Source organism: Abrus precatorius, unplaced genomic scaffold (assembly GCF_003935025.1).
Source record: "Abrus precatorius isolate BTA unplaced genomic scaffold, Abrus_2018 Scaffold10, whole genome shotgun sequence".
Classification (NCBI taxonomy): domain Eukaryota; kingdom Viridiplantae; phylum Streptophyta; class Magnoliopsida; order Fabales; family Fabaceae; genus Abrus; species Abrus precatorius.
In genome coordinates this window covers 4,710,981-4,726,362 of record NW_020874292.1, presented here as the reverse complement: position 1 = coordinate 4,726,362, position 15,382 = coordinate 4,710,981, and the positions used below count along the sequence as shown (strand labels likewise).

Here is a 15,382-nt window from a genome sequence, read left to right as displayed (position 1 = left end):
TAATAATATGCAAAATGTCTGACATAGCAGAAAATTGACAAATATGAAGACATGCATATTCGATTTCCAGCAAGCAGTCCTGCTTTTACTTTTTGGCACCGAATTTCATCATAAAACCCACTCAATACTCCATGCTATCTATCTTTCTATCTGTTTAAATATGCTTTATGTACCTGTTTGCCTTTGTTTTTCAAACATCCTTTTTGAGTCTCTTAAGGCATGAAGAATTGCACCATCATTTAGAATAGTAACGAGGCTGGGTTTATCAGATAATTAGAAAATCGATCTACTTATCACTTCAGATATATTCAAAAGTAGGGGAAGGGGCATGGCGAATGGGTCTAAGATTCATAAATTATTGTTTGAATTAAGTTTTTATTTTCATTTGATCAAAAATAATTAGAACAAATATAAAGTGTAGTATGAATTACTACTATTATTAAAAGTTTATCTTATAAAATATTTAAATATTAGACTTAAACATGACAGCACAAGTTAAACTCACATATTTACTGGCATCTCGTTCGTTATTAGACATTATTCATTATTTGTATGTGAGTAACAAAAGACATTATTTATGTGTCACTGGGACAGATACACAACAGCACTTTCATACAACAAAATAAAGAAGAGAAAAGGAAGCTCCGGAAAGGTGTGGGATGGCGATGGAGAGGAATCCAATATTAATAAAATGTTAAATTTTATATGTCATATTTTAATCATATTTTATATTATTTTTAAATAAAATTAAATTAATGCTGATTATTATGTAACATTTTAATTTTAATTAATAACATAACGTTAAAATTATGTAAGATGTTTTACATAATTTTTGTCCTTAAAAAATATGGTAATATAGAAATTAAAAAATATATATGCCAATTATCCCTCCATCGAATGGACTTGTTTTTCTTTTTCAAAATTAACTGTATTAAAGCAAATTTTATTTAATTTTAAAACAAAAAGTAGCTTAATCTGACTCTTCATTTTTGCAGTTATGGGAAGGGCAAAAACATGGGGTATCTGATCTGGCAAAAAGTACAAAGACAAAGGGAGGTGTTGCAAAAATATAGGAGGCTGAGGTTGGAAACATTAGAGTAAGGCCAGCCCAACAAGGAGCTACTCTTAAGATTGATTAGGGCAGGACTAAGGAGAGAAAGATATTTTTTTTCTTATAGATGTGATTAAATTTTTTTTATTTTAGTTTTACAAAAGTTTTTATGAGTTTCAACTTTTATAAATTACATAGATATTTTAAAATAATTTCAAAATTTATTGATGATATAATTTAGACAAGGGAAGTTACGTAATAAATTTAAACAATTGCTAGAATAATATATATATATATATATATATATATATAAAATCTTTTTATATTGGTATAAGTTTTAAAAATTTTACATTTGATTTAAACTTCTTATTTAACTTATATCTAACAGATTATTAGATATAAGTTAAATAAAAAACTTAGATCTAGTATAAGAATTTTTAGATTTATACTAGTGTGATATATATATATATATATATATATATATATATATATATATATATATATATGTGTGTGTGTGTGTGTTACATTGTTTTTAGAATTTTTTCAAAAATAATAGGTATTTTGAAATAAAAAAAAAGTTAAAAAAATATATAATATAAGACACATATAGTTAGAGTTAGGTACATTATTCATATTTGTTGCAGTTGTAAGGTTAGAAATTTATATGATCATTTATTTACCCGCCTATATAGTTTTAACAGTATAACCCATTGGGTAAATAGGTTGCAATCGCATGTTTGCTAATCAATCTATTTTCATAATATTTTGTAATTATTTAAGGCTTAAATATAGTTTTATCTCTACAAATGTATCATATTTTGTGATAAATTTTTATAAAAATTTTTATTAGAATTTAATCTTAAAATATTAAGAAGTAAAAATATAGTGTTTATTCTTAACTCTTCTTTTTTAAAATGTTTATAAAAAGTCAATTCATCACTATTATGTATTGTCAATTATTTAATTATTTAATATTTAATATTTAAAATAATATTTACAAACAAGCCTTTAAACATATTTTAAATATTTATAAAATAAATCTTTCAAAACTTTAATTTCTTATCCTTTCAGTGCTTTCTTTTTTCTTCTCTCCTCTATCTCTTTGACCCTCTATCTTCTTGAGAATCCTAATGTAGATGCACAAAGCTTGCGAGTGGAGTACCCCAAATTAGGGTTGAGCAAGAGAAAGTTAATTGACTAAAACCAATGAATTTGATGAATGAAAAATAAGTTTATAATTGACTTAGATAGATAGTAGGTCAATTAGTTGAAAAATAAGTTAAAAACATATTTATTTGGTCAGCTATGAATTTATGCTTTTAAACCCATCAAAATATGAACCTTACCTAAGTTTTTATGAAACACATTTTACAAGGCTTGAATTAAATTGAAATGAACTTTTAATCTGATGAACATGGGTCATTTTTTCGTTGACCATTTTCTTGCTGCATCATGACTATCTTGAGCCTTAAGAAAATGAAAAAACAAAAAGAATCATAGCATTGCTTATAGTTGATGCTAAGAGAAAATAATAAAAAAAGAATAGTGACTTGACATGTTAAAAAATGAAAAAAAAAGAAAAAAAAAGTTCTAAAAGAGGTTAAGATGGTGGGGTTACTCTAGTATGCTTAATATCTCATCCAACCTTCTTTCAATCTCTTTCTCCAAGTAGAGATCGAGACCAAGGAATTAGCGGCTTAACTAAAATTAGTCAAGGAACATAGAAGTTTGACTAACAGAGAACTTATGAGGAGAAGGAATTAAATATACACATTTTAGTGTGCAAAAGCTAGGTTCTCTTTGTCAATTATCTTTTTAGTATAGTATCTACCTCTATGCTCTGTGTTTAGTTTTTTATTCATCAATGGCAGAACCAAGATTTAATTTTGACCAATTTGAATCCACCTGCCCCACAATTCGATCAACCGTTAGTTGCTCAACTCAAGAGAAAATTTGAACGAAAGCAATCTTAAATTCTTATTAATTTAATTCTTTTGGTTTTAAATTTTAAAGTCTGAACTCACTCGAACCCACGTATTACCTAGTCCTACACAAAACAAACAAGAATAGAGAGAGAAAGGGAATGAGAAGAAGAGTCAAAAAGGAAAGAATTAAGATTATAGAGGACTTTTTAATAAATATTTAAAATATGATAAGAACTAATTTGTAAATATTAATTTTAAATAATAAAATAATAAAAATTAAATAAAGTGACAATATGTGACAGTGATAAGCTAACTTTATATGAGTCAAACAGAAAGAAAATTAATAGTAACTAAATTCTAACTTTTTAACATTTCAAAGACTAAATCTTAAAAAAAAATTATAAAAAATTATCATAAAATATACAATATTTATAGTGACTAAAAATATAATTAAGTCTAAAATATTTAAAAATCTAAATGACATGATAGTGACGTAAAAGTGTTTAGTATTATTAGCCAACTCAATATTTAACGTTACAATATAAATTAAATCTTAATATTTTAATATTTCAATTACTAAGTTCTAATAAAAAAAATTTTATAAAAATTTATCGTAAAATGTGTTACATTTATAAAAATTAAAATTATATTTAAGCCATTATTTAATAAAAAAGTAAGAATTTAAATTCTAACTTTTGAGGTATTATAACACAAAGTCAACTCATACTTGTGATTTGCTTTTTGTTGCTATAGTTGTATCATTATGCACCGCATTATAAGTTTAGTTTACCTTTATTCCTAATCTATTTTAAATGTTAATTTAAATGAATTAGCTCATTCAACCTTAAGGTTGCTTTTTGAAAATCATTTTTTATTTGTATATTTTCTTAATTTTTTAATTTATTTTTATAAATATCCTTATTATCAAATCTTTTTAAGTTAATATAATAGCGACTAATAATTTAACTTATGCAATTGAATTAATCTTGTTGTAGTAATGTCACAACATGACCTTTCTTATTGATATGATAAAAAATAGTTCAATTCAAGAAGTATGTTACTTATATTGAAAGTTATATTGAATGTAACTTCTTCATTATGATGCATGTATATCAGGCATGTCATGCATTTTAAGTATCTCAAAAATGGTTCTAAATTAAAAGTTAACAGCTAATGAAATGAATAGAATATGATAAATATGTGTATTGACATAGAACAATTTCAATGTCAAATATGGTGAAAGACATATTTTGGACACATTCAAATGTCATAAAACTATTGAATCTATTTAACATTGTTTTGATAATTGATAGTACATATAAAACCAACAAATATAAGCTCTTGTTACTTGAAATTGTTAGTGTAACTTCAATTAACTTGATTTTTTTATCATTTTTTTGTTTAATGTCTAAGCAAGCAAATTATTTCAATTAGACATTACTAAATCTGAGTTGTTATTACCATATGACATGATACCTAACATCATTGTGAATAATAGAGATATTGTTTTGATGAATATATATATATAATAAAAATTGTGAAGAATATAGTCTAAATTATTAATGATGAATTAAAATAAATATTTGTGTATTCTATTTCTATATTCATGTATTTGTTAACTATTCACTAATCAAGGTTATGTTATGAGTTTTTTTTTTTTTTTTTTTTGCTAGACTATGTTATGAGTTTTTATTAATTCTTTTTGTAAAAATAATATTTTTAGAAAGTAATAATTGATCTAAATATAAGATTGTTACCTGGTTTAAAATATCTTTTAACACACCATTTGAGTACTAGTTTCTCGAAAGTTTTTTTTAAGATTTGAAAAACATAGTTATCTAATTTTTTTTAAAAATAATTTTGGGTTTGTTAGTTTACACGAAAGATCTTTTTACAAAGAAAATTTTTAAATTAATTTTTAGGCCAAATCTAAAAAAAATAAATGAAAGGAATTTAACTAGCCTAACTATAAATCTTTTATAAGCAGAAATCTTTTATAAGCACTTAGAAACTAAATGACTAGATTAAAAATAAAGAGAACGAACACCAAACATCATAAAGCTTGAAAGGGGATCAACTTGAGTTTAAACTTACACCTGATTTGTTAATTTTTCTACAATTTAATGATAATATTTGCATCCTAAATGGCATACAAAAGTTTAGAGAGCCTAATTCAAATGTTTAAAATGCATTTGTTGACCACAATTTATCAATTCAATGGACCTGAATCAATAATAAATAGCTCTAAAATTTATATTTTTGTTTGAATTTTTGTAAAAAATTTGGACTAATATTTTAGACATAATTTAAAAAAAAATTCATAGCCATATTTATATCCTTTCTAAGAGTTACAAGACATGCTAATTATCATGCAATCCTTTAGTTTTATAATAATAAGGTAATTTGCATTAAGTAGTTAATTTGGAAGGACCAAAAATTAATTCTCATAGTCACAATTAGAGTCATAATTTTTTTTTATAATTTTAGTTCTCATAATAAATCAAGCTCTTTGTTATAAATCTTATGTATTTTTAATAAAATTAACCTTTATATTATAAATGAGAATCAATTATTTAAAAAGTTAAATGTTAGTAAAAATATTATCTTTCATAATTAATCATGTATAATTTTAAGATTAAAAATTTAACTTTCTCTTATTACCTCATAAAATTATGTATATATTTTTTATAAATATATATATTTTTATTTTTATAAAAATTCTTAATTTTTTCTATAAATTTAAAGTTTACTTTTATATTGATTTTTAATATTTAATTAGTTTTTCTATACTGTATGATAAAAATATTATTTGAAAATAAATTATACTTTAAAATTATTAAATTTTATTAAACTTTTATTATTTTGATAAATACTATTCACAGTTATAGAATTAACTTAAAATAATTTTTTAAATAATTATTATAAATATATACATATACACAAAAAATTAAAATTTTATTATTTAGTTATTAAATTATTTACATAAATAAAATATCTATAAATTGAATGCGCTACTAAACTAGTTGAATTTGTGAAATCTCAGGTAACTGTATGTATCAAGCCATATAAGTTAAATTCAAGTCTTAAATTTATAAAATCAAGATATAAATATTTAAAGTACAACTTAGCTTAATATAACCTATATATCCACCCTTAAATAAAACCAATATTATATATATATATATATATATATATATATATGCAAACATAGGCAAGTCATTTTCTTTATATCTAATAGCTCTATACAATGAATTGTAAAAGAAAAATGTAAAATAAGGGTTTTATTTAAAATTTTGGTCAGAGTAGAATAAGGACTTGAGTTTGTGCTTTCATTCCCAGTGACCAATACAATGAATTGGATCATAGCTCTCGATATTCTTCTACATTGAGAAAAAAAAAACGTCCTTTCACTGTCTTACCTTTCTTTCGACCTTTCCCACAAGCCAATTTAACTTTTACAGATCAACGTTTCTATTTCATTTTTAAATTTTACACATCGAAGAAAATAAAAGTAAAAGATTGTGTTTTCTAATGCACATTTTTTTTATTTATATTTAATAATTTAAAAAATATAAAAACGTAAATTTCTCATGTGCAAATATTATTTAAACACTATAATCTTTTACTAAATAATTTTATTGGCTTAAAACGGATTGTTTTTCGCAGAGATACCTATGCTCTACCCACTTTCTTTTTTAAATCAACAAAAAAAGATAAAAGGTAGACATGGCTACCCATCAGGCCTTTCAAATAACATTAGTAAATATTTAATATATTATATGAGTATTATAAATTTATATATTTTTTAAATACTAGATCACAAGAAATATTTTCAAAATTATAAGAGACGTGTTTATAATTACTTTTAATATATAAAAAAACGTAAATATTTTAGATTTATGGAAAATAAATTATAAATTAAAAACAAATTTGACAGCATAAATTTTAAGAAAGCTAAAAATTCACAAGAAAAAATTTTCGTGTGAAAAAATTTAAAAGAGAGGACTGAAATTTATAGTATAAAAGGTGATTCGGATAGAAAAAAATATAGTTATTTAGGGTAAACCAACATCTTTTCATCCAAGAGATTAGAAAATTAAAAAAACAAATTTTTATTTAAACATCAATACATTATGAATGAAAAAACAAGTTATATTTAAAATAAATTTTGTTTAACTTTGAAATATAACCCCTATCCTCCATATGGCATGAACAAGTATTTGGGATTTTGAGGTACATGGATCCCCCGCAAGCTTATGGCTTTTGGGGTTACCCTCTGCAAAAGTTGCAGGTTTTCATGTGAAACTGGCCTTTGCACTGTCTTGGTCTTGAATCCCCATTCTCTCCCTTTCACTACACTCTAAGCACAAAGTGACAAACCTCTCTCTCATATAATCTCACGTGAAGAGATACCCCTTCTCGTATCTCAAAGATGGATTCGTCTTCATCGTCATCTGACACGTCATGCACGCTCCTGATATAGAGTAACTTCATCAGTATATAACAAGACCCCAAGACCAACGTTTGGTTCACACCCATTGTGTACATTTACAATTATAGTTACAGTATCATCAATACCAAGATGGAGAGGAAATCACTTGGCTTCTTGTTCTTGCTCCTTCTTGTCCTTGCTTCCCGTAAGATCCATTCAACACTGATGAATTATTCTGTGATGTTCATGCATTCATGTGTTTATTAACTAATTTTGTTTCAATGATGAATGGAAGCAGAAGTGGTGGTGCAGACAGAGGGAAGGGTGTGCGAGTCACAGAGCCACGGCTTCAAAGGCGCATGCGCCGGTGACCACAACTGTGCTCTCGTTTGCAGGAACGAAGGTTTCTCCGGTGGCCACTGCCGAGGGTTCCACCGCCGCTGCTTTTGCACCAAACTTTGTTGACGTTAGTTCGGTGGACGTAGTTGCTGTGGAACACCAAATAAATATTACTTGTAATAGTATTTTCATTTGGGATTATGCTTTTGCTTAACTGTGTTTAGGCTTCATGTTATGATTAATGCCTCTTAATTCCCACATTCCAGTGCAACTATGATTCAGTTATTTTTCTCTCTCCCACCAAAATGGTTTTTATTGTTTTAATATTTATCTTTATCTTTCATTTATCCCAAAAATATTTGACAAAACTAGAGATCATAAACATTGTCTACATTATCGAGGGACTGTTAAAAGCATTCGAATGGTCTTGTCTTCACTTTTGTTAACCAAGCTTGTAAATAAATACAACAAAATATAAACAGATGATATAATTGTTTAAAAAATGTTTCAATAAAACAACTCCCAAATAGTACAAACCTTTTCTAATGTTCTTAACACTCGATTGATAACTGAATCGTTAAAAATACAATAATTTAGTTGCGTTTGAATCCGTGGGAACTAATGATTTTTAAATTTATATTTTTAATATTATAATATATTAAATAATAATTAACATAAATTATAAAAAAAAGTCAAGAAAAACTTTAAGCCTTTGATTGTTTTGGTCGAAAACATTATATAAGGATGAAAAAGTGTGAAAAAAAAAAACTTTTATGTATTTGAATATTTTATTTTATACGTGTGAACAATAATATATTTTTAGAGCGTTTCACACGGTTTTCTCGTAAAAATATGGTGTGATTTTGTCTAAAAAAAGTTGTGATATTTTTTTATTTATAATAATTTATTAAAATTAATTTTTAAAATTAAAAAATTAAAAAGTACATAATTAAGAAAATATATTATATTATAATTTTTATTTATTTTTAAAATAAATTTTATTGTTATTATAAAAAATTATATAAATTATTTTTATAATTTTATTACTGAAGGACAAAAAGGCATTTAATGTCTCATAGGACACAAAAAGTTGGGCTTGTACACTGTGTGTGTGCTTCCCAGGCATAGTCCAGTCACAAAGCCGTTGGTTTAGCTTATGCATGACCCTTTTTCCTATGTTACGCTAAAAAGAAAAATATAGCAAAAGTTAGGGATTATGTGAGGGTGTGCTCAATCTAGTTTAAGGAATGATCTGATTCTAAGAAACGAGGGTAATGGGTATATGCCTCAGAATATGCATTAAAATGTAAGGCCAAAAGAAAAAAATTAGAAACATTCCCTGATAATTAGAAGAGTTAAGGCCAAAACGATGACTAACTGCCTGTTTAAATTTCCATTGTAAGTTTTTTTTTTTACTTTTGTAAAACTCTGTTAGAATGCCTAGAAAATCAAGATACCCGAACTCTGAATGTTCATTTAGAGACTAATTTAGAGATAAAACAAAGGATATGATAATTTTTTAATACCAAAATAATGCTTAGTGTGTATCTTAATTGGCAACTTATATGACACTTAAACGTGTCACACCAGTTTTTTTCTTATTAATTGATACTAATTAATGTAAGGATTAGAAAGAGGAATAGACTGAAGATTTAGGATAAAAATTTCTTTATTGTAAAACTAAAATCATTTTTTTATTAAATAAAGCATTGGCGATTCACTCAATATTTATCATTTGATTAATATAAAATTTTCTTCCAAAAACATGTTTTTTAATGTTAAACCAAATAATAAATTTTACCAGATAATAGTAAAATCATTGATAGCAAAATATACTTTTAGGAAGAGTGTCTTACATGCATAGAGTTTGATCAAATTTTACTTTTCCTTTTATAAAAAGTTAGGCTAAATATATTTTTAGAAAAAATAAAAATAAAAATAGAACTTTTGTAGAAGTTAATTAAAGGAATTTCTATTCTAAAGAAAAAAAATCCACCTTTAATTGGATCGCCAACTCTCCAAGATGAATTTAATAATTTTCCGTCATAAACACTTTATTCCTGAAACTAGAGCCATGAACATCGTGCTTGCGAAAGCGTGCACTTTTGAAACAAATTATAAACCTTAATTATGATCTTCATCACCTCTTTCCAGCTTTCCCATTCTTGTGTTTGGAATCCTCTGTCGAGAATCAACAGCTTATGTAGATTTTCTATTCTCCATCAGTTAGAACAGCTTATGTAGATACTCGAATTCAATATCATATCAAACAATTTTACGCCAATTCACCTTCATGTTTTATGATAAATTTGAGTATATTTATAAAATTTAACTCTGCTAAAAAATTATAAGTATTAGTTTAAACATGATTTAAAAGTAAAACCAATTTTAAAGAAGAGTAATTAAATATATATTTTTACAGAATCATATTACAACAAAATAAATATTACACATCATATTTTAATTACCGACCGACCATCTTTTGCTAGACAAGAAGAATCGTGTAGGTCTCTCCTTGCACGTGAACAGATTCCCTTAAACCAAGATTTGGCTCGGGTGACTGTGGAAAGTACCCAAATATACTGCTCCATGAAAATTATATTAACTAATTTTTTATATAAATACACCTATAATTAACTATTAATTTAATAAAGCTATAAATTTAATCATGAAATTTATAAATAAGCTTACAAAAATTATATAAAAATAACTTATAACAGTTAAGTTATTTTCACAACACTCATATCTTTATTATAAAATTAATAATTTTTTTCTTAGAATAGCATATTGGCATATTATTAAGAAAAATACAAGCTCGTGTCCAGTTTTTAAAGTTTATCAACATTCTATTTAAAAGGGTATGTGTTTAAATTTGAATAATTTATTTATTTAAAAGTTTTAAATAATTTAAATTTATGATTTGCTCATTTATATAAAAGTGAGATTTTATTATCACACCCACCTTAGCTAGCTATAAATAGATAGGAGCGCTGAACCTCTTTGTTCATATCAATATCGAGGATTTAAGATCAAAGTGTGAGTGGGAAATAATTATGGACAAGGCACGATTTGGGGTTTTCTTCATATTGTTCATTCTCCTTGGTTCTCGTAAGGCTCTATGGTATATGCATGCAATTAAAAGTGAAAAATGAATGAAACATGTTTAACTAAAGTGTGTGTGTTGTGTGTGTTAATGCAGAGATGGTAGTAGAAACTGAGGGAAGGCACTGTGAGTCAAAGAGCCATCGATTTAAAGGGATGTGCCTAAGCAATCACAATTGCGCTTCAGTGTGCCATCTTGAAGGTTTCACAGGTGGTAAGTGCCGTGGGTTCCGAAGACGCTGCTTCTGCGCCAAGCATTGCTAAGTTGCTGTTCCTTCATGCACGCAATTTTACTTCTCTGTTCCTCTTAATTTCACTTTTCTGATTCTGGGATTTCCAAATAAAACCCATTAACCACTAGTAGGTGCAGTTGGGTTTCCTCGCTTTGCTTTGGTTTCAATTTGCTTTGTCTCTTGCGTTTGCCTTTCAGCACGCAATTCTCTAGTGTTTCTTCATCATGTATGGAACGTCAAAAAGTAGTCTCACTATATAATAAATTTTGAAATGATGATCATGATAATGATAAAAATCTTGCTATTCAGTACTCTGAGGTATTGGTTAAGCCTTGAAAAAAGGGAACTCGTTAAGAAAATAATAATATTTTTTTACTAAAAATTATGATAGAAGTGTATTAATAAATTTTTTTAATATTTTATTTTATTTTTTACTTTATAATAATAATCTTTTTGGCATTTTATTAATAATTATTATTATTATAACAATCTTCACTTTATTTTAGTCTGAGTAGGGATGGTGGTAGGAGAAGAATATTTTGCTGCTGATGAAACCCTTTTAAGTCTTTTCATGTCCTAATTCTTCTACTTTGTTTGGTTAAGGGTTGAAAACCTTTAAACTCAGTTTTGTAAACTCCATTTTTTGCTATATGCAAATAAGCCTTTTTAATCAGGGAGTTTGTTGAGATAAAACATAGAAAAGATTATATATATATATATATATTCAAATTCTTTATTTCAATTTAACTTACTAAAAAAAACCTTATAACTCGTGTCTGATTTTATTTTATTTTATATCCTTACCTTGAAATATTACAGAGTGTCATTAAATAAAAACTGGAGTTTTTCTTTAATTTTAAATATTTATATTAATTCATATACTATGTTATGATTATGTATTTTTTATTTAAAAAATCTCAATTAAAATTTCTTTTTTTTTTCAACGGGAGAACCGCTAAGTGATTATTGCAAAGATGTTCTAATACTGCAATTTATTTCCCCGTAACTTGTGCAAAGAAAAAGAATGACAAGACTGGGATATGTTCCGTGTGAATGAATCGACCTTGCGATTTTTAATAAAATGAATAATCAATTTTGTTGTAACTTTATAAAAAATAATAATAATTCTCTTACTATTTTTTAAGATAATTTATGTGTATATATATATATATAATCTTGAAAAAATATTTAATAATTAAAAAACCTATATATAAAAAAATAATGAGAACTTAAAATATTTTAAAAATAAAAGCTCACCTTTTTTTTTTTAGTCAACAACAAGAGCTCCAGTTTGAGCTATTTGTTTTGTCAGCATCTGTTTTTTGTCAACGTCAACCCAAGTTTTTTTTTGTTTTTAGTCGTGAACGTCAACCTAAGTTTGAGCTAGTTGAATTGTATGTGTTTGGACCCTATTTAAAACCAAAAGGAAAGCCCAAGATCATTAGCCAGTTTGTTTTTTGTCCATGAGACTTAGCCACTCAACAATGTTAACCATGTCCACTTCTAAGGCCTGTTTCTTTCTCGGTTCTACAAACGAAGATAATAAAATCAACGGTTCGATATACAAGCGATACGAGGAATAGTAGAAACACTCTTTAACACATCATTTATTATTAATTATAATTTGTTAAAATTATAAAAGTATATAAAAGAAACATTAATTTAAGATATAATTTTTAATACATTTTAACTAATAAAAAAGAGTTTGTTAAATAATATATCGCTACCATTTCTTTAAGCAAATTTTTTTCACTTTTCCGCAAGGGTGAGTATCACTCTAAAATGTCTATTGGCACTTTTTTTAAAAAATAATTTTGCATGTGAAATATTTTTTATTAATTAATTAATAACTCAAGTAATAATGATAATAATATTTTTAATATAAAAAGACAATAGACATTTTGGAATTACAATTGACGCTCCTCTTTCAAAATTAATTTTTAAAATATCGAAAAGTAGCCTCTAAGTTGACAATGACAGAGTAATGTATAAAATTAGGAGCACTGTTACATTCAATCTTTAAAATTATAAAAACTATATTTTAATAAATTCTAAAAAAATAGATATTTTAGTTTCTAAAATTATAAAGTAATAGTTATTGCAGTCCTTACAATTATGATAATAAAAATTAAAATGAACTATATTTGATGATTTTAAGGAATAATTGAATATATAAGGCGATAGTGAAAAAAGAAAAACTATGTGAAATGTTTTTGGGTTCCAAAATGTACTGAATTGGGCCATTTGGCTGGGCTTTATGCTTTCTAGACCAAAACCATCAACGTCAACTTTTGGGAGTTGACAAAAAAAAAAAACTCCAACCAATAGGAAAACTTGAAATATTTTCTAAATATAAAAAAATATGACGCAACTTTGTTAGGTAAGTAAGTTAATCAAAGACAACAAAGTTTTTAGTTAGTCTTCTTGTCTTGATTTCAATAGTGCCTTGTTTGCCGTTGAGGCTTTTAACTTTGACTATGGGGCTCGTATAGTCATAGGATTTGTTACCCATTCTTTGTGTATATTTTTTTTATTTCAACAATTTAATTTTCACCATCAAATTTTGAGAAAAAATAATAAGATTTCTAAAATCAATAATTTTCATTACGAATGTAAAAATTTATTTATTTATTTAAATGATTCCTAAATTTAAAATAGTATTTTATATTTTTTTTAAATTAATGATTGTGATTTCTTTAATATCTTAAAGATTAAAAGATATTAACGTTTTTTTTAACTAACCACTGAATCAAGTGTCTATTAACAGTGATAATTATAAGAAAAAAATATTAAACTCTCTTAACAGTGGTCATTTTCATACTGGTTCACAGCAAACCTAATTATATAGAGCGCAGCATCCATATAAAGTGGTTCTGATTGTTAGTTGTTAAGTATATATATATATATATATACTCTTTTAATTTGAACAAGATAGAATCCGATTCTGCATATCTAGCTCGCTGGTTAAAAAGATTGTAGAAAGATATATTTATAGAAAATATATATATCCCTTTGAAATGAATAGGCATGTTGGAATTAGGCACTTGATTCAGAGACAATAAAGCCATGAATACATGGATTGGTTTGTCAACGTGGAAGAAAATGTCAACAAATTATGATGTCCTTTTAATCATTTTAGAATTATGGAATATATGCAACATGGAGTTGAACAGTTGCAAATTATATTGGTCCTCCACTTTTTTTGGTGTTCCTAATCTAATCTTCATATGGACCCACATGAGAAAATCTCTCAGTGGTGACACATTAATAGACTCTTGATCACAGTCAAAATACCCCAAGATAAGAATAATACCAATTCCATAAAATGTTAAAATAAGATTATAATGAAAGGAAAGAACTTGAAAAGCATGAGTCTACTAGAGTGTGGCATGAGAAGAGCAAACAAAAGAATGGCCCAACTCATTCCAATAGATGAGGTGGGAGAACCATGTGGGGATGGAGGTGGGTCACCAACCTCTCAGATTCTTTCCCTTATTTTAAAGACCAATTTTCTTCTAGTGCTTCTAGAAGCAACAAAAAACTAAGGTAGGAAGGTGAGCCTTACCAACCATGTCCATAAAAAAATTTAAAATTGACATGGCCGGCTCAAAATGGCATAACTGTGTTGGATGGGAAAGGAGGTTGGTTGAACTTTGAAAATGACTAATATTTCTCAAAATACCCATCATTACCAATATTATAACTAGATAAATGGATCAAGTGTTCTTGTGACCTCATGCTACCACCCCCATATATATATATATACTCCTAAACCATCTTTTTTTTTTTCACTCTTAACACACTCCACACATGAAGAAGATATGGTTAATGGGACCACTCTTAGTATTACTTCATTTTTCATAATATAATAATATTCCTCATCAACATATCATAGGAACTTTGGTTAAATTGTTATCTGTAAGGCAAGTTGAATAATTTTGGTTTATATTGAATTAATTTGTCTAGTGGGTGAAAGAATTGAAAGAAAAGGATAGTATTGATGAGCACTAATAATCTCAACCATGGATGGTAGGGGGCGTTAGTTACTGATATATATAAAACTTGAATTGACAAGAGTGAGTGGAGTCAGTTGAGACATGCTTCTAGAATCCTTTATTAGGAAACAAAAAATATGAAGCAATGAAAACAAGTAGTTAGAAAACAGTGGAAAGGTGGAAGAACATAAACTATAAAAACTTGGGGAAACAAATAAGCCAAGAAAAGGGTGAGTTTTGGTGTGCATTGCCTGATTTTAAACTTCTCAATCAATGAATGAATCATACGTTGCCAATAAGCTTTT

General features: G+C 26.4%; 2 protein-coding genes across 2 annotated transcripts; both read left to right on the top strand.

The window, feature by feature from the left end:
• Nucleotides 1–7,558: 7,558 nt before the first annotated feature.
• On the top strand, nt 7,559–7,873 carry LOC113852683 (defensin-like protein 1). Its single transcript, XM_027483027.1, has 2 exons — nt 7,559–7,613; nt 7,704–7,873. Exons 1-2 carry the CDS (start codon nt 7,559–7,561, stop codon nt 7,871–7,873), a joined length of 225 nt encoding a protein of 74 aa, XP_027338828.1.
• A 2,927-nt stretch (nt 7,874–10,800) lies between these two features.
• On the top strand, nt 10,801–11,113 carry LOC113852720 (defensin Ec-AMP-D2-like). The gene is made up of 2 exons (XM_027483071.1): nt 10,801–10,855; nt 10,947–11,113. Exons 1-2 carry the CDS (start codon nt 10,801–10,803, stop codon nt 11,111–11,113), a joined length of 222 nt encoding a protein of 73 aa, XP_027338872.1.
• The last annotated feature ends 4,269 nt before the right edge of the window (nt 11,114–15,382 follow it).

What these genes read in the sequence shown, in the direction of transcription:
- LOC113852683 (XM_027483027.1), top strand. Translation starts at nt 7,559, where the DNA reads ATGGAGAGGAAATCACTTGGCTTCTTGTTCTTGCTCCTTCTTGTCCTT. An exon ending in CCTTCTTGTCCTTGCTTCCC is followed by an intron (nt 7,614 to 7,703) that starts GTAAGATCCATT and finishes GATGAATGGAAG; the next exon opens with CAGAAGTGGTGGTGCAGACA.
- LOC113852720 (XM_027483071.1), top strand. Translation starts at nt 10,801, where the DNA reads ATGGACAAGGCACGATTTGGGGTTTTCTTCATATTGTTCATTCTCCTT. An exon ending in GTTCATTCTCCTTGGTTCTC is followed by an intron (nt 10,856 to 10,946) that starts GTAAGGCTCTAT and finishes GTGTTAATGCAG; the next exon opens with AGATGGTAGTAGAAACTGAG.